This window comes from Leopardus geoffroyi, chromosome D2 (genome assembly GCF_018350155.1).
Source record: "Leopardus geoffroyi isolate Oge1 chromosome D2, O.geoffroyi_Oge1_pat1.0, whole genome shotgun sequence".
NCBI classification, from domain to species: domain Eukaryota; kingdom Metazoa; phylum Chordata; class Mammalia; order Carnivora; family Felidae; genus Leopardus; species Leopardus geoffroyi.
In genome coordinates, this window is record NC_059334.1 from 40,132,419 (window position 1) to 40,153,281 (window position 20,863).

Consider the following 20,863-nt stretch of genomic DNA (forward strand, 5'->3'; position numbering starts at 1 on the left):
TTAACGCAGTCATGATTTATTACACGGAAATCGCCTCTGTCCGGCAAGAGGTGACGTGGTTGTGAGCATAAACTTCAGGTCCAGGTAGATAGGTGTGAATCCAGCCTCTGCCACTTGCCCCAAGTAATAAAACTCAAAACACTTAACTTCTCTAAGTTTCAGTGTCCTTGTATAAAAATGGGGAAAATAAGGCTGGGCCTGTGGTGTTGGGTAAAGATGAAACCATACTCCAAAAGATGTATTAGAAGTGCTTGGCAAGTTTCTGGGTACCCAGACTCGGCACATACACTATTTACGTGCTCGATAAATAGCTCGTGGTGTGGGTGGTGTGAGCAACTTACGGAGACCCAAAACGGTGTGGGGATATGTTCGTCGGCAGGAAGGAGCTTGGATTATGTCTGGGGTCAGGGATGAGATCTTCCCTAGTGGAGTAAACTAGCTGCTTTTAGGTCAGGGAGTTGAGCAGGCAACCCAAGACTCAAGGAAGTGGATAATCCGTGCCAATCGTCAGGGTTAGGTTGGCCTCCACCATGCTGGGACACCACCTTGCCCTCTGACCTCACGGAGACAGAGACCGGATAATCCCAAATGGGTCCTTAGCTCCCGCATTTGGAATTCCCCAGAATTCCACCTGTCTCTATCATTATGCTTGACCAGAACTGCTAAATCTTGATGAGGCTGGGCAGGTGGTAGTCTGCAGAGTTAAGAGTAGGGGAAGCCAGGAAGCAGCCACCTTCTGTGTGATTTTGGAGGGAACTTCCATCCCGGGGCTTCACTGTTGCCATCTAGAAATGAAGGGACTGGACAAGAAGAGGAAGAAGGAGGTCTCCGTCTCTTCCAAAGGGCAAAGTTAGGAGTGGGGCCCAGAATGCATTACCGGGAAGGGCTCAGGGGGAGTGTCAGACTGATTCATGATGTGGGTGGGGATTCAGGGCCTGTCGGGGGAGTGGAGTGGCTAAGCATGCCTCCCGCCCTAACAGCCACAAATACAATTTTGTTGAAAGGGGGCATCTCAGAGATCAGGTGCATCTTCAGGATGGAGGCCAAAAGGCAAGGCAGGGCCCTATCTACCCTGTGGCCTGGGCGCCCGCTCAAAACTCACAGATGGCCAGGCGGTACTGCAGGCAGTTTTTGTTATTCCACTGCCCGTCTGTGTACATCTCCACGCACTTCTCTTTGCCCCCACCCCTGGGCTCCCCTGGGTACCAGTTGGTGTAATTCACGGGGGCCCCATCCAGGTAGCAGAAGTCTCCAGGGCTGGGGCCCTCCTCCAGGCCCAGGTAGGCGTAAGTGTTGTGCTTCCTCACGATGCTGGCGATGGCTTCGTTCTCTTCTGGGCTCGTCGGGACAGCAATGCGGCCACCTGCTCTGGCACATGACTCTCTAATGACATCAAAATTAACCGACTGCCCATTGGTGGAGAAGACCTTTTCTCCCACTACCAGCATGGACTCCTGCAAACTTAGGACTGGAGCAGAAGAACCGAGTCAGGCCACAGACCGCTCTGGATCTAAGTCCCTTCCCTCACTCGGGCTCTCGGCCTTCACGCCCTCTCTGCCTCTCCTCCCTCCACCAACCCCGGTCTTCCCAAATTCCCCTCCATGCTCTCATCATCCCATTCATTTGTTCACCCATTTAACACCTACTTATTGTCCATCCATTTAACAACTGCATTTTCCTGGGGCTCGACAGAAAGCAACGTAGGCAGAGACCTTGCACTCCCCTGACATAGGGAACTGATCTGTGTCTACCTCTGGCTTTCTGAGTCATTCAGAGACATCAGGAAAGGGAAAGTTGCATTCTTTTCCCCCAAGACCCGCATATCCATGCCTGTTTGTCAAGTCTCTAGGGTCTGGGGGCACCTGGGTGGTTCCTTCTGTTAAGCCTCCAGCTCTTGATTTTGGCTCAGGTCATGATCTCACAGTTCGTGGGATCGAGCCCCGAGTTGGGCTCTGCACTGACAGCATGGAGCCTGCTTGGGATTCTCTCTCTCTCCCTCTCTCTCTCTGCCTCTTCCCTGCTTGCTCATGCATCCTCTCTCTGTCCCTCTCTCTCTCAAAATAAATAAATAAACTTAAAAAAAGGCTCTAGGTTCTGGAGCCTGATGCTGGGCAGCAGAGGAACTTATGGGAGACCCTCTGTGCTAGAGGCCCTGGGGAGCCCCCTTACCTCCCATGGCCTGCTGGATCTGATGTCTCAAGTCACAGAGCGTGGTTTGGAGCTCCTCATCTAGAGAAGCTGGAAGCCCTGTCAAGAGATTCCCACCCAAGATGAGGGCGAGCCAACAAAGACCCCCCCCCCCCACTAGCTGCCAAGCAGGCATGCTGCCAGCTGCAAGCCTGGCATTCTGCCCTTTGCTTGTCCGTACCCACCACTCAGGCCCTGGAGTATGTGTCCACACGCGCTGCATCCTGCTGGGCCCCTCCCTGCGCGTCTTTCCTGCCTGTCCTTTAATGGCTCTGTCTGCCCACTCCTATGGATTTTTCCGGTTTGGACGCAAGCTCCCTTCCCTCACCCTCCACCAAAAGCAAACCTGGCTCTTTCTGCAGCCTCCTGATTGACCTTGGTCACCGCTCTGAGCTTTGGAGTTCCGCTCTGTGTGGGGGGCTCCCATTCACCTCGTCTGCCTGGACCCCACCTAGCTCCCTACACCTTTCGCAATGCCCCCCAGTGCCTCAGCCCTAGGAAGTGCCTTCCCTGCCTCCCCTGCTGTCCCCACCCCACCCCTGACGCCCTGCCTGTCCCAATGTGTGGAGCGCTCTCGGCACCCACAGTCCCTCCCTGGGGCGCACTACTTAGGCATCTCCGGCTCCTCTCCTCGGCCTCATCTTCTCTTACTTAGGTTGAGCGCCATGACTTTCGGGGACCTCCACGGTTCTGTCTGATCCCCATCATCCCGCATGTAGCTGGTCACGTGGGCGCGGTGCCCGTGTGGATGCGGCCCGCTCACCTGGAGGGCCTCTCTCGCCAGGCTCCCCCTGTACTCCACGCTCTCCAGCGACGCCAGGGGCTCCGGTCAGCCCATTAGGCCCGGAGCAGGCTGGTGTTTCTCCAGGCGGGCCTATCGGGCCTGGAAAGAGAAGGGGACACTGATCTGTCGTATCCACCACCCACAGCTGGGCTGGGGCTGATGTGAAGTGACCTCCCTTATCAGCCGAGCTGACTCACCTGTCACCTCATGGGCACTTTGAGGGTAGACTCTCCAGGGCTGCTCTAGTCTAAGGCCCCCCAGGGACTGCCCACCATGCCCACCATCCGGCCGACCGTTGGACCCAGCCCAGAGCCCTGGACGGGTGGGCCTCCTGAAGGCAGGTCACTGTCCCTCAGCTGAGGCTCGGGCCTCTCACTCAGTACCTGGAGGCCCAGGGTCTCCTTTGATGCCGTCTCTCCCATCTCTGCCTGGCAGGCCGTGGGATCCAGGAGTGCCAGGGATGCCAGGACTTCCGATACAGACCTCCTTCACCTTGTACTCAGTGCCGGAAGCCATCAGCAAGGCCAGAGTGAGGACCAAAGAGGACAGCAACATGGCTTCTGTTGCAGTGGTTCCTCCTGCAGAAAGAAAGGGCCACTGGCCCATCTGAAGCATTTGCAAAGGTTTCCCCCTTACTGGGCTTTGTCAAGATTCAGGCACAGGGCCAGGCCCGAGGGCTCGGGCAGGTACAGACAGGACTTTGAGAAAGACCCCAACTATCCTTGGAAACCCCCGGCCTCCTCTGCAGTCTCATGCCTCACCTCTCGGGCTGGAGGCCGTGTGGCACCTGGGCTGGTGGGGGAGGGCCTGGGCTGTCAGGGGGCCTGGCTCCTAATGCAATCTCTGGTCATACCTCGCTGTGTGACCGCAGGAACTCGTGTCACCTGTCTTGACTTCTGCTAAAACTTCTGTGCCCTGGCGACAATCCTGACCTGTCCCTCTCAGGCTTTGGGGTTCACTCCCTCTGTTCCTATACTCTCAGCTACCCTCTTGCGGGGTCTAAGGGGCCATGTTCCTGAGGATAAACAATAGATGACCAGTGTCGATGACAGGACATCCCATGCCCCCCGCCCTGCTGCTGGGGAGTCCCCTTCTCCTTGGCAGGCTGTCCTCTCCCTCACTGGCAGGGAGTTGCCAGGGAGAGTGGATCTGGCCGAGGACCATGGCAGAGTATAAGGATATCCTCAAGCCCATCTTTCTGCATCTATAGTTATGATTCTGGGAACAACTCCCCGTGGTGCATGCGGAGGCCCCCTTCTTCCCAGGCTGACCCTTAGTTGCGCTTGTGATTGCTGGGCTGGCTCTCATGGCCTGTAACCCGTGCACTGGGTAAGACGGGATGGGGCTAAACTTACCCATCCAACAGAGCCCACGGGGATCTCTGCCTTCAGGTCAGAGTGGAGAGGTGGGCAGCACCATTTATATGGATGCAGGCTACCAGGCTTCCTCTCCACCCCAGAGAGGCTCCTGTCACAAGGGCCTCTATTTGGGGAAGGGCCAGTCAGGAAGCGGCCATCTTGTTTACACAGCAACATTCCCTCTCAGGGCACTCAGGCTGGAGGGGCACTTAGAAAACCGGCTAAAGAGAAACTCCAGGCCCGTAAGCAGGGAAATGTCTCATGGGGTGGGACTCTGACTTCCCCAGCAGTGAAAGGGGAGAACACTTACATAGGCACCGGCGGGGGCACACAGCAAAGGGAGCCTTCTCCCTCCTGGGCGTCGGCCCCGTCCTGGCTGGTGACACATTCGTAGAACCACCACCACCATCCCCCAGATGCCCACCAGCAGGAGACGACATACGAGGGTTGTACTCTTTTCCCAGGGGAGCAAAGACCTACAGGAATGTCTCCATGTGACTCCTTCCCGGGGCCATTCCGGTTCCAGAGCCTCTTCAGCTCTTGGGAGGGGGCCATTTGGTTCCAGGCAGTACAGAGGCCATGGCTTAAGAAGAGGGTGGTCAGGTGGAGCTAGGACAAAGTGTATGTCATGGGACACGCCTCACCACCGAGTGGCCCATACACATCCCCTACTCCCCACCCCAGCCTCACAGCTCCTGCTTCTGGAGCCCATGGCTAAGTCAGTGGACACGTGGATCAGAGTCACAGGCAAACCCTTTCCATGCTCCCCTTTCCTCTGTCCTGGCAAGCTCAGCTGTGGGGAGGCAGGGCCGTGCCTGGAAGTCACAGGAGAGCAGCAGTTTCTGGTTTTGGCCACGGGTGATGTCTGGTAACCTGCAATGGAGATTCAGTGATAGAGGAGCATATGAAGCCGTAAGTGATGAGATCCCCGATTCAAGGCACCCGATCAGCAGGGAATCTCTACCTGTAGGGGTGCTAATAATGGGGAGCCAAGGCAAGAAAAAATCACCGTGCTTTCTTGTAAGCGGTTTGAGAAATCTCGGGGTCTTTGGGAAGAGTGTGAGAACAGCCAGGGCTCCCCCGGAGCCCTGCGGCTGCCTGCTGTGCGGTCCCACCGCGGGTGGCGGGTGGCGGGTGCCGGCTGGCGGCTGGCGGGATGGGGGAGCCGGAGCCAGCACAGGGCTGGGTAGGGGAAAACAGTTCCGTCGAGAGGACCTCAATGCAGTTTGGGTGAGGGACGACTGTTCTGCAGGTGAAGGAACAGGAACAGGGGGGGTCTTGTTGGGTAGAAATAGAAGGACTTGGGGGAGGCAGCGGGGCTGTCCAGGGCCACGTCGGGGAGGGTGGGGATTTACAAGTGAGACGCACCTGCGTTGCAGTTTGGGCCGGCCACGTATCATCCATGTGGCCTTGGTCGTGTTATATAACTTTATCCACGTGGTCTTGGTCATGTTATATAACTTTATCCACGTGGCCTTGGTCGTGTTATATAACTTTATCCACGTGGCCTTGGTCGTGTTATATAACTCTTTGAGCCTGGATTTGCTTTCTTAAATTATTATTTTGTCGCAATAGCAAGCTTACAGAAAAACTGTAGGCACAGTACTATTTTTTTTTTTTTTTCCTGAGCCCATGAGAACAGGTTGCCAACAGGACACTCCATCATCCCCGTCTTTAATTTGTCTTTCACACAGACAGGTTTGCCTCTACAACCTCGATGTAGTCATCAAGGTCAAGAAATCCACACGGATGCAAATACTGTTTTTAAAATATTTAAATATTATTTCATCCTTTAAGTCATTTGTGCCGCTTGATGCCGATATTTTAAAATGCGGCATCCAAAAGTCTCAAAAAATGATCTGTCGTTACCTCATTCTTCGTCTCATTACCTGGGCCCTGACCCTTCCCCTTCTGCAACTTTCTGACAGAGAATGCTCCAAGTTCCCAGAACTGGGGGGTGCTTTTCCTGTGTCTCTTTGATCATGATTTCTCTCCTGTCTGGGGCGTTCTGAATGCCTTTCTGCCACAAAAAAAGAGAGAGGGGCAGAGAGAGAGAAGAAGGGAGGAAGGGAGGGAGGGAGGGAGGAAGGGAGGGAAGGAGGAAGGGAAGAAGGGAGGAAGGGAGGGAGGAAGGGAAGAAGGGAGGGAGGGAGGGAGGAAGGGAAGAAGGGAGGGAGGGAGGGAGGAAGGGAAGAAGGGAGGGAGGGAGGGAGGAAGGGAAGAAGGGAGGAAGGGAGGGAGGAAAGGAAGAAGGGAGGGAGGGAGGAAGGGAGGAAGGGAGAGAAGAAGGGAGGAAGGGAGGAAGGGAGGGAGGGAGGAAGGGAGAGAGGGAGAGAGGGAGGAAGGGAAGAAGGGAGGAAGGAAGGGAGGAAGGGAAGAAGGGAGGAAGGGAGGGAGGGAGGGAGGAAGGAAGGGAGGGAGGGAAGGAGGGAAGAAGGGAGGAAGGGAGGGAGGGAGGGAGGAAGGAAGGGAGGGAGGGAAGGAGGGAAGAAGGGAGGAAGGGAGGGAGGGAGGGAGGAAGGGAGGAAGGGAAGAAGGGAGGAAGGGAGGAAGGGAGGGAGGGAGGGAGGGAAGAAGGGAGGGAGGGAGGGAGGGAGGGAGGGAGGGGAGAAGGGAGGAAGGGAAGAAGGGAAGGAGGAAGGGAGGGAGGAAGGGAGAAAGGGAGGGAGGGAGGGAAGAAGGAAAAGAAAAATTAACACTGATACCATAACTCCACATAACCTTCAGGCCCTGCACAAAACTTGCCAAATGCCTCCCAGTAGTGTCCTTTATGGCAAAAGCTTCCAGTTTGAGATTGCGTGTTGCATTTAGTATTCATGTCTCATCTCCTGAAATCTGAAACAGTGCCAAAGTCTTTCCTTAACTTCCAGGACCTTGACACTTTTTGGTGATAACAGGCTCGTTGAGGATGTCTCTCGGTTTCTGTTTTTCTGATGTATTGCCTCAGGATTAGAGTCAGGTCCTGCAACACGGGCAGGAACATCAGAAAACGATGCTGTGTTCTAGCAAGTGCCCGGGTTTCAACTCAGCTCAGTAACGACGACGTCACTCAGATCATGTGGTTAAGATGGTGTGGGCCAGACTTCCCCCCATACCGTTAGCTCTGTCTCTCTTTTGAACTAATACCCCTTTTGTGGAAACTACTCCAGTACTGCATAAAGATCCCACTTCTCCTCAAACTTGCCCTTTTTATTTCACGTATGTATCCATCTCAGCGTGGATTCATGCTTGAGGCACACCAAACACAGGCCAGACGGAGGAGGATGGGGAGGCTGTCACCTCAGGATACAGGTGATAGGGGGGTGCGTTATCCGTAGAGAATTTAAAAACATTATTTACAGAGAATGTGTCGGCACGTTGCTAATAAAGAAACACATTTGTTTCTCTTGGTTCTGAGCCCTGTTCCGGGACACCCTCTTTGTGAGGACACTCTCTTCACCCTGCCGGGGCCTGGCGGCCCATACGAAGCCACCTTCACTCCACCCTGTCCTCCCCGTGACAGGACACCTTCCTGTGAGGTCATCTCCTCACTCACCGTGGTTGGAGCCAGAAAGCGAACACTTCCGGAAGGATGGGCCAACCCCTGAGGTCTGGGCGAGCACTTCCAGGCAGATGTGACACCTCTACTGACTTACTGCTCAGGAAACTCCTCACCACCCCGTCCTCTCCCGCTGCCTGGGTTCTAGTTGAGTAAGGAGTCCGTAGGGCTGCCTGGAGCCAGCTATCATTTTGGATCATCCATCACTAAAGCGCTCTGAGATGTACAGAGGTAAATCCTCACTTGAGAATTCCTTCAGCTGAGGCTGAAGGAGGTTTTGTGAATTTTCTAGGTCTGTTTTTTTTTTTTTTTTAATGTTTTACTTATTTTTGAGAGAGAGAGAGCATGAGTGGAGGAGGAGCAGAGAGATTGGGAGACAGAGGATCAAAGGCAGGCTCTGCACTGACAGCAGAGAGTCTGATGCGGGGTTTGAACTCAAGGGGAACCATCATAAGGTGACCTGAGCCAAAGTCGGATGCTTACTAACTGAGCCACCCAGGCGCCCCCTAGCGGTCAGTTTGGATCATCACAAAAAGTCTCAGATCTACAGGAAGTAAATCCTCACTTGAGAATTAAGTCAGCTGAGGCTGAAGGAGGTTTCCTGAATTTCCTGGGGCAACTCCGCAGGGTTATTACCCACCTCTCTTTTCATCCATTTTAAATCCTCTGCCGTAATATTCTCACAGAGGGATGGGCTTATTTTGCTTGTACCTACAGGCAAAGAGATCGAGAAGCTAATTTACTAGCTAACCATATAGGTCAAGGTCTAATCTCAGGAATCCAGGGGACAGCTCAACAACATGTAGGAGAAGAGAATTCAGGCTATTGTTTCCCCAGATCGTCAACACATCACACACACACACACACACACACACACACACACACATTGGTGCCTTGCCAATAAATGTCATTTCATTTAAAAAAAAGAATTTACATGATAAATGAATCTATTTCTGTGACCTAAAAATTCCAATTTGTTTAAAAATTCAAATTACTTGTTTTTTTTCTTCACACTCTGTCAGCATAGCCTTTCATCCTCCTCTCCACCATCAGCATTTTTAATACAATTTTGTGTGCCTTCTGAACTCTGGAGAAGCACATCATGTTTTAGGCTCTTTTTTTTTTTTTTTTTTTTTTGACCTTTATTGGAATATACTTGACATATAACCTTGTGCGAGCTTAGGTGTTGAGACACTCACATATTGTGAAATGATTGCCCCTGTAGCTCGGGCTAACACCTTCATCCCCTCGCATATTTGCCATTTCTTTTTTGTGGTGACAACATTTTTTTAAACATTTATTTATTTTTGAGAGACAGAGTATGAACAGGGGAGGGGCAGAGAGAGAAGGAAACACAGAATCTGAAGCAGGTTCCAGGCTCCGAGCTGTCAGCACAGAGCCCAACGCGTGGCTCGAACCCACGAACCGTGAGATCGTGACCTGAGCTGAAGTCAAATGCTTAACCAGCTGAGCCACCCAGGCACCCTGGAGACATATAACTTTTTAATATAAGTGTGTCACATGCAACATTTGGGACTTAGACTAAGAAATTATTTGTGTTTATCTGACGTTTCCGTTTAATTGGGCATCCTGTGTTGTACCTGGCAAACCCTACCTGTAGAAGCTTGGGTGTGATCCACCTTCTGTGGGCGTGTCCTGATTCAGCATGCGATAAAGAGTCCTTAACATCCCCCAGGACACACAGCCAAGAGGGGTCTGCTGCTGAAAGGGAGAGAGAGAGACCCAGACCCAGACAGAGACAGAGAGACAGAGAGAGACAGGGAGAAATGCTGATGATTGACTCTTTCCTTCTAAACGATGAACTGAGCCCCTCGTGGGATCCAGGTCTGGCACTGAAGACCTGTCATCTGCAGTGGACAGAAAGGGGCACGCTTGGGGTCCCTTGGAGAGGGCGGGGTACACAAGGACACAGGCTGCCCTGTACGAATTCCACCCTTTGTAACTGCTGGAAAGGAAACCCCTACTGTGTCAACAGCAAGAGATGGGACTGGGCTTAATATATTAGTATGTTCAAGATCTGTCTAAGAAGTGACTTAGGCTGACTTGGAAGGGCGAGGGGCCCCATGCAAAGAGGCCTGGGTCTTGGGAGGGGCGGCTGTGGGCAGGCTAAGCGGGCGGCTGTGCGACACGCGTGTGGGCCACACAGGAGGAAGCTAAGTGTGCGGAGGAAGAAGATAGCTTTAGGGGACCCACTTTAGGAGGGGTGTCTGGAAAGGAGTCCCCTCAGAACAGGTGACACTTCAGCTGAAGCCTGCGGGGCGAGAGGCAGGTGGCCATTTGAATGGAGCGCAAGAGCATCCCTGGCAAAAAACAATGGCATGTGAGGGGCGCCTGGCTGGCTCGGTCCATTAAGCAGCCAACTTGATTTCAGCTCAGGTCATGATCCCAGGGTCATGGGATCAAGCTCCACATCGGGCTCTGTACTGAGCATGGAGCCTGCTTAGAATTCTCTCTAAATAAATAAATAAATAAATAAATAAATAAATAAGAAAGAAAGAAAGAAAAAACAAGCAAGCAAGCAAGAAAGAAAGAAAAAGAATGATATATGCAAAGGACCTAGAACAAGAATAAGTGTGGCCTGTTGGGGAAACAAAAGAAGACCAAGGTGGCTGGGGTGTGGTGGGAGAGGGGAAGAAGAACCCAGAATGAAGGCAGAGAGAGAGATGGGCACTGGCCAGTGCAGGGGGGGGGGGGGGGGGGGGCTTGGATTTTATTCAGAAGGAGAACTGAGTTTACTGTGTCAGATATGAGAGCAATCAGATTCATGCTTCTTTTATTTTTATTCATTTAAAAAAATAACGTTTTATTTATTTTTTAGAGACAGAGAGAGACGGACAGAATACGAGTGGGGGGCAGGGGGGTCGAGAGAGAGGGAGACACAGAATCTGAAGCAGGCTCCAGGCTCTAAGCTGTCAGCACAGAGCCCGACTCGGGGCTTGAACTCATGAACCATGAGATCATGACCCGAGCCGAAGTCAGACGCTTAACCGACTGAGCCACCCAGGCGCCCTCCTCCATGCTTATTTAAGAAAAAAATTTTTTGGGGGGGGGCACCTGGGTGGCTCAGTCGGTTACACATCCGACTTCAGCTCAGGGCATGATCTCGCGGTCCGTGAGTTTGAGCCCCGTGTCGGGCTTTGTGCTGACAGCGTAGACCCTGGAACCTGTTTCAGATTCTGTGTCTCCCTCTCTCTCTCTGCCCCTCCCCCGTTCATGCTCTGTCTCTCTCTGTCTCAAAAATAAATAAACGTTTAAAAAAATTAAAAAAAATTTTTTTTCACATTTATTTATTTTTGAGAAACAGAGTGAGACAAAGCATGAGTGGGGTAGGGGCAGAGAGAGAAGGAGACACAGAATCCAAAGCAGGCTCCAGGCTCGGAGCAAGAGGTCAGCACAAAGCCTGATGTGGGGCTCGAACCCACAAACCGCGAGATCATGACCTGAGCCGAAGTCGGATGTGTAACCGACTGAGCCACCCAGGCGCCCTTACATGCTTATTTTAAATTACTCTGCCTCTATCTGGTTCACCTGAGACCTCCCGGGGACGAATCAGGGGGCCATGCCCCTGCCTCCCATCGCGGGCCTTCGGCATCACCTCACGTCAGGCCGTGCCCCCTTTCCTGGAAGCTCTGCCCTCACCTCACTCCTGGGCACAGACTCCTCACACCTCCTGCCCTCTGGCCAGTGCCTCGCGCTCTCCCCGTCCCCTTGTCTGGCTCTCCCTCATCCCCCGGACTCTTCATCCTGGGAGCACCAATGCACCATCGGAGGCCTGCATCGGAGGTCTGAAGGCGGGCATCTCTCAGGCACGGCTTCTCTCTGGCCACCAGTAGCGTCGGCACCGTGAGTCCGCCCCGGCAAAGCCCCCTTTCCCCCGTGAGGTGAAGAGAGAAAGGAGGCAATGAGGACAGAGACTCACAGCCCCACCTGGCCGCCACCCAGGATGTTCACGGTGGTGGGTCTGACGCCCGGCCAGAGGCCCCTCCTCCACTGCCACCCTCCGGAGCCCGCTGGCCGCAGTGACAGGTGGTTAGCATCTCGTGGCTGCTCTGGCCACACCCTCGGGGTCGCGTCCCAAGGACCTACTTTCAAGGATATCACCTCTCTTTTTGCTGTACTCGCAGTTCAAGGAACTGTAGGAAACAGTCAAGCGAGGGCCACATAGTGGATTTCGAGAAGGCTTGACCATTTCCGCCATTCGCATCCCAGGCCCGTGCCACCCCTCCTCCTAGACCAGATGGACTTCACCGGTTATTTCCCGAGTGCCTGCCTGGTACCAGCCTGGGTGCGAATGCCCACGGTGAGGAAGGGGCGGCAGAACAGGACACGGGCAAGGACTCAGGAGGCAGGTGCACAGGGCAGGGCAGGCTCTGGAGGAGACAGGGGCCCTTCGGCAGGACCCTAAGCCTTATGGAGACGCAGACTCTCACCTATAAAGCGGCGATAGCAAGCCTACCCATCTTATTGGGCTGAAGAGGTGATAAGTGGTGGTAATTCACACCAAGGCCTGGCAGAAGGAGCGGTGTGGGGACATCTGCCCGCACCTACAAGGTGTCAGGGACCCACACACCGGCTCAGGGTTCACCTTCCGCCGGGGGGAAGCAGGGCTTTCCTGGCGTCTGTATTATCCCTAACGAGGATCTTCTGGGACCATGCTGTGTGTCACGCCAGAGGGCCTTGGGGTCGGGGCCAGAGCGGCAGTCAGCGACCCAGGGGTTCTACAAACAAACAAAGACTCCAGCCTCCGATCAGCACTTACCCGAAGCAACTTTAAGCAAAGACATCTTGGTTTTCTGGGGAATGGTGTTAATGTAAAAAGTATGAGTAAGAATATAAATAGAAAAAACTGGATTTGTGCTTCACAGGTGGCCGGAGCCAGAGGAACTGAGCCCCCCCTGCACACCGAGGGCAGGCCCGGTCTCTGCTAGAGCCGGGACTCTCATTCAGAGCTACATGGCTGTGCTCCCACCTGAGACCTGAGGGGACGCGCTGGGCCCTGGGCCCCACACTGCCCGAGGCTGGGGGCCAGGCCTGGAGGGACTTTCAGCATGGGCCTTCAGGACAACAATGGCTGGGGACTACTGCAGGGACATCGACCACTAGCCACGTGTGCTTCCACTGAGAAGCCTTGTCCAGGCAATTCAGCAGCACTGTCCCTAAGCCATGTCCTGAGGACATGTCTGTGGGGGTCTGTGTGACTTTTGTGTCTGGGGAGTTAGGGGTTGCGTGGAGAACACACATGTCATATCAACTGTGTGTTTGTCCACGTGTGTCTCTGCCTGTGTCAGTACAGGAGTGTCTGGGTCGGGTTGTGTGTGTGTGTGTGTGTGTGTGTGTGTGTGTAAAATGGCCAATTCCCCAGGGAGGGGCCACCAGCCCTGGAGAAAAGGATGCCACCGGCTCCCTCTGAGTCTCCCTCTTGCTAGGGAGGAGTAGAGAGCCTCGGTCGCCTCAGTGGATGTGTCCCGGGGCCCACGGCCACCTACCTGCCCACTGTGGTCAAGGTGGACAGGTCAATCCTGAACAGGGGATTATAGAGCTCCACAAGTGACAGGCTAGGCCGTGGTGGGGACATGGGCTTGTGTCTTCAAGCAGCAGGGTCCTGGGGGCTTCATGCAAGGATTGCTTTCCAACCCTGCAGCCCTCCCCCAGTAAGAGGAAGAAGTATTTTAGACCCAGCCATCACCTTTCCCAGTTCAGCAGACCCTGATGCCAGCCACCTCTTCTCCCTGCCCCTGAGTGCCCGGCCATCCTTCCCCATCTCCCATCAAGGTCATCGGCCATTATCACACCAAGGTGGGGTGGGGAGGGGGCGCGTGGAGAATGCACACACACGATGAATTCCACCCCACGCTCAACTGGGGCTCTGGTCTCATTGATAACGATGACCTTGCAATGGGACTCAGTTTTTATACCTTTAAAATGGGCATAAAGACACCTCCTGGCTGAGACCCTGGTTGCAAGCCCTGCGTGGGATAGGATTCACGCGCATGATCCTTCACCCCTGAGAAAAGTACTTTCCTAACAAAGAAGAAATGGGGAGCACTCCCTGGGCAAAGACGGGGCACAGGCACACCAAAGCCCTGAGAGATCTGGTCAGACTGATATATGAATGTCTGTCTCATCTGGACTGTCCTGTTCTAGAGAGATGGAATATTGGGGAGGGAGTCCTGACCTCTCAGGGGCTCTGAATGGCCTCTTGTTCCACGGTGAAGGAGGGAGGTCCCTGAGCCCTGAGGCTCCTCATCCCCCATGGAGCACTCAGAACTCCCAACAGGAAGCCCGTTTGCCAGCCCACAGGGTATTTGCAAGTCAGCTCTGCCCTCTGGTGGCTGCATGAAGAACTGCAGCCAATGGAAAGGACAGTCAGACAAACGTCACTCATCACCCACCCTCTCTGTTCATTCATTCCACCCTCACAGAGGGCTACTTTGTTCAGGTGCCGTGAGAGAACAGTTTAATGCTCTGACTCTCCCAGGCTATATCCCTGAGAATCCTCCCCTGCTTCCCCCGCTTTTCTCATGTCCTAGTCTGATAGATCCAGAGAATTTGCCCTGAGTTGCCTCCCCGTGTCAGGGTTCTCCTGGCTAATTGTCCCACCTCTATTTGTCCACAGAGGCTGACTCAGTACTCTGTCCCTGGAGAAGCCTAATGTCAACTGCTGCTGTTTCCTGAGCAACCGCCAGGTACCAGATGCTAGCTGGACCCTTTACGTCGACTCTCTGGCAGGAGAGGGTCTGTCTTTATTCCCTTATAAGGGGAGGAAGCGGGCCCAGTGACCTACCATAACTTACCGCAAGTGGCACGGCCTGGAGGTTCTAGAACCTGGTTCAAACATTGTTCCAGCTGACCCCAGAGCATCTTAAGCATGGTGTCCCTGAAGAACCCAGTGCATTCTCTGCCCACAATACCCACAGCCGTGGATTAAGCCCTGGACAGCCTCTGCCAGGACTATCACTCTGCACGGTGGATCTTGTCCAAGCCTCGGGTCCCAGGACTGCTTACTGTATCACCCAGAGGCTCCAGCTTTGCTTTGGCCATAACCCGCATCCAGCCCTGGACACGCTTGATCCTGGCTCAGCCGGGCTGCCGGGCACAGCAACTCACACCCAACCCCCAGTCCCGAGGCTATAGACGCCCCAGAGCTTGGCACAGGCTGCCCCCAAGGTCCCTGGCATATGCATTATACAGGTGGTGGTGACACTGGGGCAGGCTCTTCAGTCTCGATGAAAAGACTGAGGGCCCCAATGGCCCAGATGCCTCTCCACCTGAACAGAGCTGAGAATCCCAGCCTGTACTTACCTTCTATTGCCTTGAGTAGCTGAGCTCAGTTCAACCCTGGCCCAGGGCCCCGATATCAAGAAGGCAGTAGCCCTGCTGGGCCCAGACCACCAGGAGCACCCCTGGGCCCCTCACTCCACACACGTGCCTTCCATGCAGTCAGCAGGGTCCGGCCATTCTTTTTTTTTTTTTTTTTTTTTAATGTTCACTTATTTATTTTGAGAGGGTGTGAGAGCATGTGTGTGAGTGGGGGAAGGGCAGAGAGCGAGCAGAGAGAATCCCAAGTTGGCTCTGCACTGCCAGCCTGGACCGCGCCATGGGGCTCAATCTCATGAAGTGTGAGATCATGACCTGAGCCGAAATCAAGAGCCGGACTCTTAACCGACTGAGCCACCCAGATGCCCCAACAGTTAAAAAAAAAATAAAAACAGATACAGATAATTTTTTTTTAAACCGCATTTGAACAAAAGAAAGAGATTGCATGGTGATTCGGGGTTTGCACCAGCAGACTCGTGTTGTGGGCCCAGGGAAGCCATTCATTTCCATTTTCTGGATGAAGGTGTCCCGGGAAGCCCCTGAGGGAGGGGCGAGGAGGATGGCGACCCCTCGTGGTGAGGAGGAGAACAAAGTCAAGAGAAAGGCCGCTGAAATTAAAGCTTACAACTTGCAGCCCATTGATAAATCCCTGAGGTGTGCAGAATATGACATTCTTAAGGACCTCACGGCCGCCTTAGTGTTGATGTTTCTTTAGAGACTAAAGGCAACCTTATCTTGACAACAGCCAGACCTCCAAGGTCCCATAGACCCTCGTTTCAGCACCCAGAAATTCCTTAGAGACGTACATTATCCCTAACACCTGCTAACAAAGAAGTTTATCATCAGTCACTCCTCACCAGCCCAGCGCACCTCTTTCTGCCCACGGGTCCTGTCCCTGTGTTATAAAAGGCATCTTTTTGCACCGTGCAATGTCTCAAGAATTCTCTCTTGACCATCTTGCTCGACAACCTGCATCAGTAGGAAGCCAGCTCCGGGATTCCCTCAGGGTTCCTGGAGGCAAGGCATGGAAGAAAACATCCTTCTGCCATGACCTCCACATGTGAGCTCACCGGAAACACAGCCTTCGGGAATGGAGGAAGGACCGGGGTCAGGGGACCGCAAAGTGACAGGGAGCAGGTGCTCCCAAGGTGTTCTTGGTCTCAAGTCCGCACCTCCCGTCTGGAGGTGACGTGGCTTCTCTCAGCCTCCTGCTCTCTGAGCCAAACCATCATGAGGTTTCAGCACAAGAGACGGAATCTGACTCTTACAAGAAGAAAGAGTTCTTTCCACTTTTCTTCAAGATCTTTGAATCACTTTTGGTAGCTCCGGACTATTTGGGACACGTCCAGGACACCAGGTACTTCTGGGCTCTCATCTTCTTCTGGGGCAAGACATTTTTCTGGAACTCATGCGGAACTGCTATGGGCATGTTCCTCGTCCCTCTGTACACAATGTCTTTCTTTCACTGGTAGAACAAGTCTGTCAAAAACAAGAGAACTCTTAGCGGGGCACCTACTACCACACCCCCGCCATCTCCCACAGAAATTCAGGGAGACGAAGACTTAGTCTCACATCATAAAGTTCTCCTGCCACAAAACTCCACAGCATCTCCCGGGTCCACTGCTCTAATAGCCCAGTTCCCGGGCTGATGAAGAGTCTCTGTGGCCCCCACGGCCGGCTGGGCCACAACAGTGAGGAGACAGAGGACTTCCACCAGAGCCACCCCTGAGCCTGGCCACCAGGGCAGACCATCATTATGGGGTGGGGGGGACAGCAACAATAAAGTCACACACCCTCAAACCCGCCCCGTATACGGTCCCAGTGGACCCACCTCATCCTGTGCCCACACTGTTCCCTCTGCCTGGAAAGCCCTTCCTCTCACTGGCCATGTGGTGAGCACCTACCCACACGTCACCCCTGGGCTCCTCGGTCCGTGTCCCCGGCGCCCTCCGCAGGGGGCTCAGTGCTCCGCAAACTGTCTCCGGAAGGCAAGAAGGAAGGGAAAGAGGAAGGGAAGGAAGAAGGCAGGAAGGCAGAAAGACAGGAAGGCAGAAAGACAGGAAGGCAGGAAGGAAAGACAAAGCCGTAATTTGCTATTGCATTTTTCTCCTCTCTTGCCAGCCGCTCCCAAGGAAAGCTTAAAATTCGTGTCCATAGAAATACCTAAACTACAGAATGTAAAATATAAATACATTCTGTAATTTAAAAATATTTAACATATTGAAATAAATGAAAATCTACATCCTGATAACGCTAAAGTTCACCACTTTGGCCTGCAATGAAAACCTCAAACTCTTTTGAAAAAGTACAAATGACAGAGATTATTCTAATCGCCTATCACTGAAACTAGACACAAGTGAAAAAATTGAAAGACAAACAACCACGTGGAACTTTTACAGCTCCCTCTTGAGTAAAGTTTGGATCTAGAAGCCACCGGACCCAACGTGCAGCTCAGAAAGTTAGAAATGGGACATGAGGGGCGCCTGGGTGGCTCAGTCGGTTGGGCATCCGACCCCGGCTCAGGTCATGATCTCGCGGTTCGTGAGTTCGAGCCCCACATCGGGCTCTGTGCTGACAGCTCGGAGCCTGGAGCCTGCTTCGGATTCTGTGTCTCCCTCTCTCTCTGCCCCGCCCCTGCTCACACTCTGCTGGGGTCCCGAGGCTGGTCCTGCTGCTGGAGCTCATAACTGAAGGGGAGGCTGGACCTCGGGATCGTCACAACCCTGGGAACCGTCCCTCGGGAGCAGCAGGCGAGGCCCAGTGCCGAGTGGGGCTCAATCCAGCTGCTTCCCTCAGTGAAGTAGAAGGGAATCGTGCCGGCCACGCCTGAGGTCCCCGTCCTGCCCTGGGACAGGGTCTACCCTTTCCTGAGTGGGGCTCCTCAGAAGTGGCCTCGCCTGTCTGGGCCTCAGCTTCCTGTTCTGTAACCTGGGGATCTCAATGGGCCTCTCAGGCTGCCATCATTGCCTCTGCATTTGCAGCCCCTGCTTCCCGGGGCCATCCTGTGGGGGCTCCTGCAAACACCCCAGAGGGAGCCCCTTCAACTTGGCAAAAAGAGGGGAGCCCCGCTTTTCTATGGCCAAGAACAGACCTGGGCTTTCCCAAGAGTCTCCCCTCCACCTCTTTACCTCGATTCGGCATACACTGGCCTCACCTCCTGCCCTCCTCAGGCCGGGGCATGACACCTGACCCACTCTATCTTGATGGAACCTCTGACCCAAACCAGGCAAACATGACATTTAAATTTTTTTAATGTTTATTTATTTTTGAGAGACAGAGAGACAGACAGAGCGTGAGCAGGGGAGGGGCAGAGGAAGAGGAAGACACAGAATCCGAAGCAGGCTCCACACTCTGAGCTGTCAGCACAGAGACCGACACGGGACTTGAACTCACGAACCATGAGGTCATGACCTGAGCCGCAGTTGGACACTTAACCTACTGAGCCACCCAGCGGCCCCTAAATTTTCAGAATAAAGAACCAAAGTTCCGTCCAGAAAGTTCATTCCAAGTCACCTGTATTTGGGAATGCCCACTCTCTTACCTCATTGCCAGCTCTGGATTTTAAGAACTTTTTAATGTTCAGCCATCTGTGTGCCAAAATACAATATTGCATTTTTTAAAGTGTGTATTTCTTGAGACGTGTAGTTGAGCAGTTTTCATTTCTTGTGGTTTGTCCCATTCCTTTCCTTCCATCTGTGTACCCCTGTCCTCGTACTTTTTCCATTTACTCCGGGCATTCTGTTGCGTCTCATTGATCTGATTCCATTAAATGGAAATTGCAAACAGTTCTTCATTCGTCCCCTCTTTTGCCTTCGCGTTTTTTCTCCAGTGCACGGAAGTTTCATTTTTATGAAATCAGATTTGGCGAGTTTATTTCCTTTGCAACTTCTGAGTTTCATACTGTCTTGTGAGAGCCACATCAGATGGGTCCAATGCAGCCTCCTTCTGTTAGGGGACGTCCACTACCCTCCTTGATGCAGATGTTGGGGCTGTGAAGTCTCCCATTTCCCATGGTGAATTGTTCACATTTTTCTGCATCTAGGGCTCCGTGAACCAAACCCGGAACGCAGGGCCTTTTCCTTATTTCTTCTAAATCTCTCTCATGAAGGTGTCATGGTAAGAAGGCAGAAGACCTCACAGCCCAGGGACCAGGTGTCTGTCACACTGCCTTTTCCCCGCCCCCCAGCTTTATTCAGATATAATGGACAGGTATCATTGTGTAAGTTTAAGGGGGGCAACATGCTGATTTGATACACTTACGTACTGCAAAATGATTGACGCCTCTAACACATCCACAATTACCGTTTCCATGATTGTGTTGACAACATTTAAGATTTAGTCTCTTAGCCACTTCCAAGTACATGATACAGTATCACCAGCTATAACCATCGTGCTGCGCAATAGATCCCTGGAACTTATTCATTTTTCAACTGGAAGTTTGTCCCATGTGACTAAGATCTCCCCTTTTTCCTCACCCCACAACCCCTGGTAATGACTGTTCCGTGTCTGTGGGTTTGGTTTTTTAAGATTCCACATAAAGTGATATCGTAGAGCATTTGTCTCTCTCTGCCTGGCTTATCTTAGCATAATGCCCTCAAGATTCATCCCAATTGTTGCAAATGGTAAGATGTCCTTTCTCATGGCTCAATAATGTTCCCATTGCACATCTGTACCCCATCTTCTTTATCCAGTCGTCTGTTGATGAACACTTAGGTTGTTTCTATACCTTGGCTGTCATGTCCACTGCTTCTTACATTATGCCTGGGTCCCGCCTACTCTGGGGAATTTGTCACAGGCAGAAATTTCCTCTAAAGTTCCCACCCCAAGCCTCTCACCCCAACCAACCACTGCTGAGATGCTAATTCTTTCTAATTCTCATTTCCTCCCTCCTCCATCCTTTGTCGACTCCAAAACACCTTTCGGACCAAGCTCCCTCCTCCCCATCCTCAATACCTGCCACAGGAGTGTCCCGAGTGCCTCCCGCCTGATGTCACCTTCCTCTGGCATCTCCGTGGGAAATGGGGTTTGTCATCTTGTTTTCATCCCACGTCCACATCTAGTGTCAAAATGTTAAAATGCCGAGTGACTGTTGTAGAAGTCGTCACAGTCACAGAGCTATACTCTTATAAGGAATGCTTTGAAAAAATTCTGTTGAATGATTGTAATTTCTATCTCTGGGTACCTGAGCCTGGCACGGACCCTGCCGCAGGGCAAGTAGGAACCTCATCTCTTACAAAACCTCTTTGCTAAGGGGAGCTCAGGGGGCAGGAGCGATGGACACATCTAGAATCCATTCTCTGCTATGATCACATTGAGCACCTACCCCGGGTCGAGCCCTGCACGGGACCCAGGTATGAAACGGCAAACAGAGCGGACAAGGTAAGACCCCAACAATTCTGAGTCCTATGGGGACAACAGGCATGAACAATCAAGCACTAACATCCATAAAGAATCATAGCTTTTCATAGCCCAGCGGCAGATAAAGATGGTGGTGGGCATAATTTATGGAGGATGTTTGAGAGTGTCTTTTTTTTTTAATGTTTATTTATGAGGAAGAGACAGAGCATGAGCGGGGGAGGGGCAGAGAGAGAGGGAGACACAGAATCCGAAGCAGGCTCCAGGCTCCGAGCCGTGAGCACAGAGCCCGATGCAGGGCTC

General features: G+C 52.9%; 1 protein-coding gene across 2 annotated transcripts; it reads right to left on the minus strand.

Annotated features, from left to right (window-relative positions):
• Positions 1 to 4,457, minus strand: LOC123576679 (pulmonary surfactant-associated protein A-like). 2 transcript variants are annotated; one of them, XM_045437836.1, is made up of 5 exons: positions 4,327 to 4,457; positions 3,355 to 3,549; positions 2,951 to 3,070; positions 2,170 to 2,247; positions 1 to 1,468 (listed from the first exon to the last, which is right to left on the minus strand). In XM_045437836.1, exons 1-5 carry the CDS (start codon positions 4,328 to 4,330, stop codon positions 1,092 to 1,094), a joined length of 774 nt encoding a protein of 257 aa, XP_045293792.1. In that variant the 5' UTR covers positions 4,331 to 4,457; the 3' UTR covers positions 1 to 1,091. The 2 variants fall into 2 exon arrangements, with proteins under 2 accessions (XP_045293792.1, XP_045293791.1); XM_045437835.1 differs by having other exon boundaries at positions 3,355 to 3,568; positions 4,327 to 4,437.
• Between the last annotated feature and the right edge of the window lie 16,406 nt (positions 4,458 to 20,863).